This window comes from Canis aureus, chromosome 19, assembly GCF_053574225.1.
Source record: "Canis aureus isolate CA01 chromosome 19, VMU_Caureus_v.1.0, whole genome shotgun sequence".
In the NCBI taxonomy this organism is placed as follows: domain Eukaryota; kingdom Metazoa; phylum Chordata; class Mammalia; order Carnivora; family Canidae; genus Canis; species Canis aureus.
The window spans coordinates 54,042,481-54,055,853 of NC_135629.1; the positions used below are offsets into that span (position 1 = coordinate 54,042,481).

A 13,373-nucleotide genomic window follows, 5' to 3' on the forward strand; every position below is an offset into this window, starting at 1 on the left:
GAAGAAATCATGTGCTGAGGGGCGCCTGGGGTGCTCCATTGGTTAAGCCTCCGACTCTTGATTTCGGCTCCAGTCGTGATCTCAGGGTTGTGGGATCGAGCCCTGTGTCGGGCTCTGTGCTCAGCGTGGAGTCTGTCCCCCTCCCTCTGCTCTTTCCTCCACATGCACAAGCACTATTTCTCTCCCTCTCTTAAATGAATAAATGAAAATCTTAAAAAAAAAAAAAACCTGGGCTGAGCCACTAGCGCCCTGAAAGCGTAGAGGGGTGGAGTCGGAGCTTGCTCAGGGTCCTGTGAGCCCTGAGCCCACCGGTGGTCCGGAGCAGCCCCCTCTCTGCCCTGGTGAGTTCCCAGTTCTTGCCGGTTGGATGACCAGGGGCTTCTTGCTCTAAACCTTGGGCTTCCCAGTTCTGAAATGGGGCCACAGGGGATCCACTTTATGGGGATCAAGCTGATGTCGCCTGTTAAGACAGGTGGTTCCTTTTTTTTTTTTTTTAAAGATTTTATTTATTTATTCATAGAGATGCAGGGAGAGAGAGAGAGAGAGGCAGAGACACAAGCAGGCTCCATGCAGAGAGCCTGACACGGGACTCGATCCAGGGTCTCCAGATCGCGCCCTGTGCTGCCGGTGGCACTAAACTGCTGCGCCACCAGGGCTGCCCAGGTGGTTCCTTTTTAAGTAGGCTCCACACCCAGCGTGGGGCTTGAACTCACAATCCTGAGATCAGGAGTCCCGGGCTCCACCATCTGAGCCAGACTGGAGACCCGGTGGTGGCTTCTTTTAGAACATCTGACCTCAGGGATCCCTGGTGGCTCAGCAGTTTGGGGCCTGCCTTCGGCCCAGGGTGTGATCCTGGAGACCCGGGATCGAGTCCCACGTCGGGCTCCCTGCATGGAGCCTACTTCTCCCTCTCCTGTGTCTCTGCCTCAATCTCCCTCTCTCTCTCTCTTTCTCTTTCTCTCTCTTTCTTTCTCTGTCTCTCATTAATAAATAAATAAATAAAATCTTAAAAAAAAAAAAAGAACAGAGTGAGGAGATGGAATAATACACAGGCTTCTTTGGTAGTGATCTGAGAAGCTTTCTCCGAAGAGTGAGCTGAGATGTGAATAATGAGATAGAGCTAGGCACAGGGCTGTGTAGTGGAACAGCACATGCAAAGGCCCTGGGGCAAGAGTGAGCTTAGTAAGGTGGACACAGCACATGCAAAGGCCCTGGGGCAGGAATGAGCTCGGAGAATTAAGAGACCAGCAAGCAGCCATTGCAGTAAGTTGAGTTGGTGGGGTGTGAGAGGGTTTATCAGCAGAACCAGAGTATGGACGGCAGAGGTAGGTCTATTTTTGTAGGTTTTTTAAGTTATTTTTTTCTAATTAAAAAAAAATTTCTTTTTTTTTTTTTTTTTTTTTTTTTTAAATTTCTTAATGACATGTTTGTATGTGTTTTTAGAGAGAGAATGGAGAGGGAAAGAGAGATTCTTAAGCAAGCCCCATGGCCAACACGGGGCTTGATCTCACGACCCTGAGATCATGACCTGCCTTAAATCAGGAGTCGTAACCGACTGAGCCACCCAGATGCCCCCAGAAGTGTGCCTGAATATGAGGGGTGGGGGTGTGAGGCAGAGCCCTGGACCCGGGGCCCTCCTTGGGCTCTTCACAGGGAGCAGCAGGGTAGTGTCTCCCAGACCTGCTGCGTCTCTGGCCGTCAGCACCCCGTCGGCCCTCTGCTCAGAGAGGTGCTCGGTGGAGGAGCCACGGCCATCCGGGGCAGACGGTGCAGGGGTGGCTGTGGTTATCTACACACACACCGCACTTAGCACATCATGTGTTCCCTGCCTGGGCCTCCAGCCGCAGAAGTCAGGTGACCCCCGGCAGCAGGCCAGGCTGCAGGAGCCCGGAGAGTGTGTGCTTGTGTGTGTGTGCGCGTGCGTGTGTCCCTGTCCGTCCCTGGGCAGCCCAGACATCTGGAGACTGAATTTATTTCCTTTTTCCTCAACCTCGGGCAAGGCCTGCAAAGTCCAGCTAGATTTAAAATAAAACGAACCTCTGTGCACAGCCCTGCTCTCCCGGGCAGCTGTGGGCGTTCGGGGAGCAGCGGGGGTCCAGCGTGCTCACTGGGCCCCTGAGGGGAACAGCGATCCTCTGCTCATCCCCCCTCCCCATATCAACACAAAGTCCTAATCTCCCTCTCCCGGTCTGAGGGTATTTTTAGCCACTAGGAAGGATTATCAGAGTCTGGCTCCCAGGTGGCAGGGGCAGGGCTGGGCATGGGGCCAGCCAGCGAGGCTTCAAGACACAGTGGCCTCGCAGGGGGACTGGGGGCAGGGCAGGGGTGATGGGGATGTAGGCTCGGGCTCAGGCTGGCTGGGCTGGACCAGCCACTCACACACTTGGGGACTCTCCGAACGACCCCTCGGTGGCCCCGGCTAAGCCCAGCCTGAGTTCATTCGCTACAGCCGAGGTCAGGGAGGTTCTGGGAAGAACCATCCAGAACCTGCTGCGGGCAAGCATCCCTCTTCCCCAGATGCCTCTCCTTCCACCCTGCCCTCCCTTCTGCTGACGACATGTAAGTGGGGTCCGAGTTAGTGCTCAGCACCCCACCCCGTGGGAGAGGGTCATTGTTATCCCTACAGATGAGGCACCAGAGGCCCCGGAGCGGCCTGGTCGCCTGCCTGAGGCTGCATGGCTGGTGAGCAGGGAAGGGGGACACAGGAGTCACAGTTGCGATGCCAGTGTGCGGTGTTGTGAGCTGGCCCGGCTTCCTGGGCCCACCCGGTAGTCGGGAAAACAGGCGGTGCGGCTGTACCTGTTTTCCAGACGGGGCCGCCAGGCCCCAGGGTGGCAGTGAGCCACAAGAAGCGAGCAGAGGAGCCGGGGGCCCCCAAAGAGCAAAATGAAAATTGAGGAATGGCACCCTGAACCTCCTTCCTTCCCATGGCCTGGGGAGGGAAGGCGTGTGTTGGGGGGTCACATGGGCATGCGAGGGAAGCTTGGGCCTGGCTGGCCGTGAGTGCCTGGTAACAGCCGCACCTGAGCCCCGCCTGTGTGCCAGGCCTCGCCTAGGCGCTCCCTATGCAGGGCCTCTGGCTTGTGAGGGGGACGGGCACCTGTCCCACCAACACGTGGGTGGAGAAAGTGAGGCCCACCCCCCAGGACTGGGAGTCCTGCAGCTGGGACTCGGCCCGTCTGCTGGGCCTCAGACCCCGTTTTCTTCTCATCCCGTAGTGTCTCTTTGTCAAGAGGGTGAGTGGCTGGGAGGGGGACAGACAGTTCAGAGAACAGCTTCCAGGGCTGAGACCTCTGCAGTCAAGGTGGGTCAGAAAGGGCTGGGCTTGCTTCAGCTGAGGGGACTGGGGTTCCAGGCTGGTCATGCTTCCTTCCTTCTCCACCCCCACCCCCCCACCAGTCTCCAAAAAAGACTTCATGACTCACTCCCAACCTCACGGTGAGTGAAGCAGGGCTGTGGGAGTGTGCTTTAAACTAAATCCAAGGTGGTGGCAATCGGGAGGTGCCTCCTGGAGGAGGTGACAAAATGAACTGGGTTTTGAAGAATGCATGGGAGTTTGCCAGACAGCCGAGGAAGGAGTGTGAGCCCTGTGGAGACCGAGCCCTTGCCCGCTGCCCTCACTGTTTAGTGTCCTCAGCACCCAGCACAGGGCAATAAATATTGGATACGGGCATTCTGGGCAGAGGGCACACTTGGAGAAGCTGGCCGTGTGAAACCCTATGGTGTGGCGGGAGCAGACGGTGTCAGGCCGTGGATGGTGGGCTTGAAAGCTGTGACATCAGCGGAGGCCCGAGATTGGAAGATGCCGTTGCCCCCATGTGTTCCCTCCTGTCTCTGAAGCTCATCATGATTTGGAAGCACCACCCTGGAGTTGGGGGGACGAACATGGGCTTGGGGGCCTGGATCCCTAGGGACCTGCTTGGGCTCTGGCTGGCTGGGGGCTTTCCTGGGGCTCCCCATGTGTTTCCATCTGCGCTGGGCCTGGGGAGGGGGAAGGAAGGTCTGCTGGGCGAGCGGGAGGGCGGCTGAGGAGGAGGCTGGACATGCCCTGCAGTGGGTGGGGCTCTGGTTGGAGGCGGGAATGCCAGGCTGGGCGTGCGTGTGCACGGGATCAAGCCATCCTTGCCTGCTAGCGAGGGCGGTTTCTCCTAGAGCCATCAACCACCCAGGCGGGAGTCCCTGCTTGCATCTGTCCATTCTCTCTGGGCCATCGGAGCCTTGTGGCTCTAGACGAGCCACAGTCACACACCCTGGACCATTTGTCAAGCTGCTGCCACTGTAGCCACCTCGCTGACTGCCACAGGCCCCGCGGCGTGGTCTGCGGGATGCTCTTTCACCCCCACGCTTCCCTGGGCCGTTCCACACATCCCCATGGACGTGCACGTCGGCCACATGCTGGCTCTGAGACTCGGACTCTGGGAATTCTTCTTTTTTTTTGTATCTGACTTGTGATAGTGCAATGTAGAATAAGAAATACATTTTTGTCCCTGGTCATGCACAGAGCTCCTGAAACCCTTAGAATTTCCCATGATAAGAGTGATCAAGGTGTCTTTTGTTAGGGTAAGGTGGTGATTTTTGGAAAGGCCCAGAGTCACCCGAGGAAGAGGGAAGGTCAGTCGTCAGGGAAAGCAATTGTGGATAGAGGGTGCAACCGGTCAGTGCCACCCCCTCCCGCCTCCAGGGAGGGGACAGGGGCTGCAGGTCGACTTCATCATCAGTGATCAATGATTGAATCAAGCCTGCCTTCGTAATGAGCCTCCCTGAAAACCCAAAGGGCAGGGTTCAGAGAGTTTCCTGGTTGGTGCGCACATAGAAATTTGGGGAAAGTCGTACGTGTGGATGTAGCACCCCTCCCCTGCACCTTGCTCTCTACGTCTCTTCCATCGGCTGTTCCTGACCGAGTTGTGTCCTTTTGTAATAAAACTTTGTGATCGGAGCACCTGGGTGGCTCCGTGGTTGAGTGTCTGCCTTTGGCTTATGTCGTGATCCTGGGGTCCTGGGATCAAGTCCCCCATCAGGCTCCCTACAGGGAGCCTACTTCTCTCTGTGTGTGTCTCTTATGAATAAATAAATAAAATCTTAAAAAAAAAAAAAAAAAAACCTTATCATCTAGTAAGTGAAATGTTTCTGAGTTCTGTGAGCCACTCCAGCCAAGTACTCAAACCCAAGGAGAGGGTCCTGGGAACCCGTGATTGACACCCAGTTGGTCAGAAGCATAGGTGACAATGATTTAATTTGGACACAAGTGGCAGCGGGCCAGTGACAGAGGACTGAGCCTGGGGACTCCCAGGCTGTGTCCAGGTAGAGTGTTGGAACTGAGTTGAGCTGTAGGACAGCCGGCTGGCATCGTGGGGTTGGGGAGAGGCCCACCCGTGGGAAATGGAATTGTAGACTTTAAAAATGCAGACGCAAAAAAAAATAAAATAAAATAAAAATTAAAAAAAATAAAATAAAATAAAAATTAAAAAAAATAAAATAAAATAAAAAATAAAAATGCAGACGCTTTAAGTTGCAGAGAGAGAAGGGCCCGCATCATAGATGCATAGCCCAGTGAATTTTCTCAACCAGAATAGCACCTGGATCAGGAAACAGAACATGCCAGCCTCAGGCAACCCCACAGGGCCCCTCTGGTCACTGCCTGTCCCCAGAGCAGTCGCCTGTCCGATGTCCAGCAACGTGGTAGGTGGAATTAAGCCTACCCAGGACCCCTAAAGGTGCCCACATCCTAGTCCTGGAGCTTCGTGTGACAAAGAGGAGTAGAGGTTGCTGGTCAGCTGACGTTGAGATGGGGGCTGACGCCAGATTCCCTAATGTCATCACAAGGGCCTTTATAAGAGGGAGGCAGGAGATCAGAGAGACAGTGATGTTGGCTTTGGAGACAGAAGGCGGGAGTGCAAGTGGCCTCTCGAAGCCAGAAGAGGCAGGAAGGGATCCCCCCTCTGGAGCTCCCGAAGGAGCACAGCCCCTCCCAACCTCCCAGCAAGACCCCTCCCAGACTCCGGCCCCCCAGAACTGTGAGAGAAGAAAGCTGCATTGTTGTAAGCCCCCGCATGAGTGGGCACGTGCGACAGTGGCCACGGGAAACTAATGCCAGCCTCCTAGGTTGGTCTTGCCTGCCGTTGAACTTTACAGAAATGGAGCCCGATGGGTGTGCTTCTCTCCCTCTGGCTCATATGTTGAGGGTGTTCAGTTCTTGGGGGCTCTGCCTCCAAGATATCTCTGCAGGGGTGCCTGGCTGGTTCAGTCGGAAGAGTGTGCAGCTCTTGATCTCCAGGTCGGGTCGTGAGTTCGAGCCCCATGCTGGGTGTAGAGAAAATAAATGAATAAATGAATAAATAAGTAATCAATCAATCTAACTAACTTACTTAAAAAACAAAGAGTCTCTAGAAATGTGCCCCTCCTCTCCACCCCCTCCCAGGGGAGAGCACCTCCTTGCGGCCTCGAGAAGGCCACTTCCCACGTGGCCGCCAACACCCCACGGCTTGTCTCCTCATCTAAAATAAAACCAAGGGCCACAGAAGCTCCAGACTCCACGAGTGGAAGTGGAAAATGGTACAGCCACCCCACAGTCTGGCTGTTGCTTATGAAGTCAAACAGGCAGCCGCCTTGGGATCTAGGAATTACACTCCTGGGGGTTGACCCAGCAGGTGTGAACGTTCATAACAGCTTTGCTCAAAGCTTTGCTCAAAATCACCCCAAAGGAGAACCCCGATTGCTCATCAACAAGAAGGCAATAACCAGTTGTGGTATATTTATACGTATCCATGATTTAGTAATAATAATAATAATAAAGCAGTAGCAGCAGCTACCGGTAGACCCCATGACGTGAATGAATCTCAGAAACATTACACGGAGTGAAAGTAGCCAGACACAAAGGTGGGGTGTGCGATTCCATGTATGTGAACTTCTAGCACAGACCATAAATATGCGGTGGAAACAAAACTCGGAACAGAGGGTACCTTTAGGACAGGGAGATGGAGATTGACCAACAGGGGCACGACAGCTTTGTGGAGGGACGAGAATGTTCGTGGCTGGAGGCTGCATCACGCAGGGACCTGCATTTGTCTGAACTCGGCTGCTGTACCCTTAAGGATTTATGCATTTCGCCCTAGTAAATTTTACCTTGAAAGGGGAAAAAAAAAAACCCATTAGCAAATATTGAAGCCTAGCTAATGATCTGCATCCTGAAATATTTAGAGGTGATGGGGCTCGATGTCTGCTGCTTTTTATTCATGAGAAACAGAGAGAGAGAGAGAGAGAGAGCAGGCTCCTCGCAGGGAGCCCGATGTGGGACTCGATCCCAGGACCCCGGGATCATGCCCCGAGCCGAAGGCAGACACTCAACCGCTGAGCCACCCAGGCGTCCCTTGATGTGTGCTGCTTACTTTAAAAATGCATCCAGAAAAATAAGATGGCCTGATGAGGGGGGATGGAGGGGAGGATGGATGCGCTGGCCGATGTGCAATAGAGCAGATGAGCAAACTGTGGACAGTAGGCCTTAGTGGTGGGTTGTGGGTGTTCCCTGTAAATTCTTTTGGCTTTTCTGTGGGTTTGAAATTTTTAATCATGCATGTTGGGGGAAGTCATCCAGATTCCTCCCTGAAGCCCACAGGCCCTGCATGACCTGCCCCTGTCCCCCTCCTTCCTCTCTCCCCATCACTCATTCTGCTGCAGCCACAGGGGTGTCTTGCTGCTCCCCCAACACTCTGAGCTCAGTTCTGCCTCAGGGCCTTTGCACCTGCTGCTTATTTCTCTGAAAGTCCCTCCCTACCACCCCTTTTCTCTTCTGCATAAACCCAGGCCTTCCTTGTCTCCGGGTCTCTGCTCAGATGGCAACTCCTTAGGCTTTCATTGGTCACCCCATTTAAAATCATGGTACCCGGGATCCCTGGGTGGCGCAGCGGTTTAGCGCCTGCCTTTGGCCCAGGGCGTGATCCTGGAGACCCGGGATCGAATCCCACGTCGGGCTGCCGGTGCATGGAGCCTGCTTCTCCCTCTGCCTATGTCTCTGCCTCTCTCTCTCTCTCTGTGACTATCATAAGTAAATAAAAATTAAAAAAATAAATAAATAAAATCATGGTACCCTGCTTATTTTCTAGCAGGCCCCAGCACACAGTGTTATCTCATTTATGAATCTGTTTACTTGTGTGGTGGCTGCCCCCACCCCCCTCCCCACCGCTGGGCTGAGAGCTCCATGGGGATAGGAATGTGTCTGCTTTTTTCCCTGCTGTGTCCCCAACACCTAGCCACATGCTGGCATAAGTCAATCAGAGAACACCTCATGGATGGATGGTTGGACAGATGGACAGCTGGGTAGGCGGATGGATGGATGGATGGATGGATGGATGGATGGATGGATGGACAGGTAGCTAGCTGGGCGGATGGATGGATGGATGGATGGATGGATGGATGGATGGACGGACAGGTGGGCAGACAGATGGATGAAATAACAGATGACGGGATGGATGGATAGATGGATGACTGGTGGGTGGGTTGGCTGGTAGGTGGTTGGAGGGACAGATGGACAGAAAATGAGTGGAGGAACAGACAGGTAGATCAGCAGGTAAGAAGATGGATGGATGGATGGATGGATGGATGGATGGATGGATGGATGGACGGACGGACAGATGGGGAGGCAAGTGGATGAATGGACAGACAAGTGGGCAGGTGGATGGATGAACAGAGGACGGGCTGGATGGATAGATGGATGACTGGTGGGTGGGTGGGCTGGTAGATGGTTGGAGGGACAGATGGTTGGACAGACAATGAGTGGATGGACAGACAGATCAGCAGGTAAGAAGGCAGATGGAGGGACGCCTGGGTGGCTCAGTGTTTGAGCATCTGCCTTTGGCTCAGGGCGTGATCTCGGAGTCCCGGGATCGAGTCCCGCATCGGGCTTCCAGCATGGAGCCTGCTTCTCCCTCCGCCTGTGTTTCTGCCTCTCTCTCTATCTCTCATGAATAAATAATAAAATGTTAAAAAAAAAAGTGGATGGATGAAGTGGGGATGGATGGATGAGATGGGACTGATGGACAGATGGATGGATGTAAGGACAAATAAACATCCCGAGTGGGGACCAGTGTGGGGGCGGATCACTTGTCTTAAGATCGTGGGGGGGGGGGGCAGAGCTGCTGGGGCCCCTCAGGACGGCGCTGGGGAGCTTTCATGCCCTGCCTGCCGCTCCAGGGACTGGCGGGCACGGCCACGCACTGGGCTCTGCGGCCGAGCCTCGTGGCAGGCGGTGCCGGCGTTCACGCCTGGGAGGATGGCCAGGGAGGGAATTGCGGGTTTCCTCAACTTTGGCATCTTTGGGCTGCGCTGGGGACACCTCCCCGCGGTGTGGGAGACCTTCCCGGACGCTTGGGAACCCGAGCTTATGCCCCCGTCAGCCAGTCTCGTAACTTCTGGCTGCCTTTTTTACATCCATAAGGTGCCAAATAATGAGTGTTTTCACGAGGTGTGCTTTGAGGGTCAGCAGGCACCGGGGCAGCCCTTTGTGGGCCTCATCAGGCTGGGCTGACGGGTGGGCGGCTGTCCCCGTTGGACACATGAGCTTGCGGTTCAGAGTGGTCTGGTCACTTGCCCGAGGGCACACGGCGCAAGTCTGTCCTTGACACGGGCAGTCATAAAGCCGAGGTCACCAGGCCCTGGGGAGGGGTGGTGGGGATGGGGGGGTCCTCCCGCATGCCGAGCTCCTGTTAACCGGACCCTGTGCCCACAGGATGTGGTCCAGCCTCAACGAATGGTTCTGGCAGGACAGGTTCTGGCTCCCACCCAACAACACGTGGGCTGTCCTGGAGGACCGGGATGGCCTGGTCTTTGCTCACCCCCGGGACTTGCTGGCAGCCCTGCCCCTGGCGCTGGCCCTGGTGGTCATGCGCTTCACCTTCGAGAGGTGAGTGTCTGCGTCGTTGCCACTCCCAGGGGGTGCGCTGCTCACCCCGGCTGCCCATCCTGTGTGGCTTCGTCCTGGGTGGAGCCTGGCTGGGAGCCCCCGTGCCTTCCCCGGGCCCCCTGGAGCTGCTGCCGCCCACACTCGTCCAGCCTCTGATGGCTGGGCTGCGGTCACGCACTAGGCTGGGTGTGCCAGCGTCGTCAGCGAATGGGTGGAAGCCCCAGGGGGCAGGTCCTTGCTCTGCTGACCAAGGATGGCTCTGCGGAGGCCAGTGAGCAGAGGAACTCTTGCCCGCTCGCTCCTGCCTCTCTCCTGTAGGCTGGGCCCCTCCAGCCCCCCCGACCCCCTTGGAGCCCTTAGCCCCCCCTTTGGCCCCCACTTGGGGTCCCTGGCTTTGTCCTGCCCTGACCGCAGGGACATGGGAGCATCGTGCATCTTGCTTGGTCTCTCCATTCCTGAGGATTGCCCTGGATACAGGCTGACCCAGGGCACCCGGGGAAGACCCACTGAGGTGGTTATTTCTTTGACACCAACCACCACCCCCTCCCTGAACGCCTGCCCCAGGCTCACCGTTGCTCTGAGCTGCGTCTTAACTCAGCTCTCGGTGCGACCCCGTGAGGCGGGACTGTCATGGTCCCCGTTTTACAGATAGGAAATGGAGGCACAGAGAGGTCAGGGGCCCGGTCTGTGGTCACACAGGGGGTAGGTCATCTGGGACCGAGGCTTTGCCTGAGGGATTCTAAGGGGCCCAAGTCCGTCAGGATTGTAAGGGTGAGTCCCCACCTTTCCCACAGGGCGGGAGGGCACGAGACTGTGTCCAGGTTCCCTACTGCAGCCTGGGGTTGGGGGGGGGGTGTATTTAACTGATGGCTTCATCAGAGGTTAGTTACCACATCCTGCCCCTTCTCCTTTCAAAGGGCCGTGGGGGTGAGATAGCCTTTCCAGGGTCGAAGGCAGAGGTTTTTGCCATTTTTTTTTAAAGATGGTATTTATTCATGAGGGACACAGAGACAGAGACATAGGCAGAGGGAGAAGCGGGCTCCCTGTGAGGGCCTCGATCCCAGGACCCCAGGATCACGACCTGAGCCGAAGGCTCTCAACCACTGAGCCACCCAGATGCCCCGGTTTTTTGTTTGTTTGTTTGTTTGTTTGTTTAAAGATTTTGTTTATTTATTCATGAGAGACACAGAGAGAGAGGCAGAGACACAGGCACAGGGAGAAGCGGGCTCCCTGCAGGGAGCCCGACATGGGACTCGATCCCAGGTTTCCAGGATCACGCCCTGGGCTGAAGGCGGTGCTAAACCTCTGAGCTACCCGGGCTGCCCGATGCCCCGGTTTTTGCCATTTTTAAAATAAATCTTGGGCCAGTCTGCTCCTCCCTTGCTCTGTCACCTTGGGCACCTCTCTGGCCTGAGCCTCAATGTACCCATCAGGACAGTAGGGACCTTGACGATAGTGAAATGAGCCAGCACCTACCGTGGACTTGCACCCCTGCTTGGCAGGTGTAAGCACTTGGTAAACGACAGCCCTGTCCTCCTCCGCTCCCCGTTGTGATGGAGTCTGGAATGAGTTCCCTAGGCTGCCCCGAGCCTCAGTTTCCCCAAATGAAGGGTGACGTTGGGATGCTGGCTATGCAGTTCCATCCGGACGCCTGGCCCTGGGGGCCCCTGGTGATGGGCCGGGGATCGGGCTCCTCCACCTGTCCACACGGGAAGAAGGTGCAGCCGGCGTGAGGGCCCGGAGCACCGTGAGACGGGCAGTGAGGGGATTCTCATTCCCTCCTGGGACTCTGTGGAGCTCCCCGAGACCCCGCAAGTTAACCTGCACATCCCCACCTTGAAGACCCACCGCCCAGCTGTCTTTCTTGGGTTCGGTCCCGGTGCAGTGGCCAGGCCACCCCACCAGGCTCCCAGCGTCCCACCTGGCCCCTCTGAGCCTCGGTCTCCCCACCGGGATTGACAGGCTGTCTCCCCTGAACCCAGATTTGTTGGCCTGCCCCTGAGCCGGTTGCTAGGTGTGCGAGATCAGGCCAGGAAGCCGGTGAAGCCCAATGCCACTCTGGAGAAATACTTCCTCACGAAAGGGTGGAAGCCCAAGGAGGTGAGAGGCCCCCCATACCCCCCTCCATCGCCATCGGCCTGCACAGCCCCCTGTGGGTGGGGCCTGATTGTCAGGAACGGGGAAAGCCCGGGGCAGTCTCTGCACCCCCACAGTGCTCCTGTCCTGCCCCCCACCAGCCATGACCCCCGCGAGCCATCCCAGCTGTCAGGGGAACAGATCCTGGGCCGGGTGCAGGGGGAGCAGGGAGGCCTCTGGGGCAACCAGAGCAGGCCTGCGACCTCCCCGTTGCTGTCCGCAGTCAGGGCCCTCTCCCTCCCTTGTCAGCCTCCATCTGCACGTAGGGTAGGAGGCAAGGCCTCAGTGGAGCCACTGTTCTGGAAGGGTATAGAATAAAGCTCTGTGGGGGAGGAGGCTGGCCCACCCCCAGCCCCATTCTTAGCCCCAGTCCCCACCAGCCACCTGCCTCTCCTGTGAGCAGGGCTGGTTTTCATGTGGTCTGTTTGGGGGCCACCCCCCACCCCCATGGGCCTCCCTACTTCCCATGTCCATAGGTAGACAGTCCTACAGGCGAGGTCTGGGGTGGGAGTGGGGGTACACAGCTGGGTCTCATCTGTCCTGGGACAGGGCCAGGGAGCCCTGGGTGACCCTCCCCCCTCCCCCCAGCCCCAGATGGCCCTCCTCGCTGCCCAGTGCGGCCTGACGCTGCAGCAGACCCAGCGCTGGTTCCGGAGGCGCCGGAATCAGGACCGGCCCTGCCTGACCAAGAAGTTCTGTGAGGCCAGGTGAGCCCAGGGCAGGCCAATTTCAGGGGGGACCCTGGGGGTGCAGGGGGAGGGCCCCTCCGGCCGCTGCCTCATGGGCTCCCTCCCTGACCACAGCTGGAGGTTTAGCTTCTACGCCTGCGCCTTCTTTGGTGGCCTGTCGATCCTCTACCACGTGAGTGTCCCCAGTGCTGGTGCCCTGGGCCTGGACTGGGGGGCGTGGGGTGGGGTGGGGGTGGGGTGGGGGTGGAGGGGCTCTGGCAGAGGAGGGCGCGTGTGCGGAAGCCGGGAGAGCACTTGGAGAGGTCGCGGCAGGCGTCCACTCAGGTGCCAGCGGAGGACTTGCTGTGTGTGGGAGCGGGGGTCGGAGTGAGAGCAGCCCTGGGGAGCCCCCCCGCCCCCACCGGGTAGAGGGCCAGGCTCTGACCTTTGGGCAGCCTCAGACTCCACGTCCCCGCAGGAGTCGTGGCTGTGGATGCCGGAAATGTGCTGGGACAATTACCCGCTTCAGGTGAGCGGCAGGTGGGGGGCTTGCAGGCTGGGGGAGTGGGGGGGTCAGACTTCCTTCAGCCACCTGGACATCACACGATTCCTGAGTTCCACTCTGTATTTCTGCCTCCCCTGTGTAAGGGAAGGGGGTTAGACGCCAGGCAACT

The 13,373-nt window shown here is 57.1% G+C and overlaps 2 protein-coding genes across 15 annotated transcripts in view; both read left to right on the forward strand.

The window, feature by feature from the left end:
• Positions 1 to 13,373, forward strand: part of HNRNPM (heterogeneous nuclear ribonucleoprotein M) — a 276,948-nt gene that overhangs the window by 86,159 nt on the left and 177,416 nt on the right. The window lies entirely within an intron of this gene.
• CERS4 (ceramide synthase 4) overlaps positions 1 to 13,373 on the forward strand; it is a 32,361-nt gene that overhangs the window by 15,583 nt on the left and 3,405 nt on the right. For all 4 annotated transcript variants that reach the window (XM_077860166.1, XM_077860165.1, XM_077860164.1 and 1 more), the window contains exons 2-6: positions 9,722 to 9,895; positions 11,878 to 11,995; positions 12,620 to 12,738; positions 12,835 to 12,892; positions 13,178 to 13,228. In XM_077860166.1, the coding sequence (XP_077716292.1) occupies positions 9,723 to 9,895; positions 11,878 to 11,995; positions 12,620 to 12,738; positions 12,835 to 12,892; positions 13,178 to 13,228 (519 nt within the window). In that variant the 5' untranslated portion in view covers position 9,722. The remainder of the gene's footprint in view (positions 1 to 9,721; positions 9,896 to 11,877; positions 11,996 to 12,619; positions 12,739 to 12,834; positions 12,893 to 13,177; positions 13,229 to 13,373) is intronic.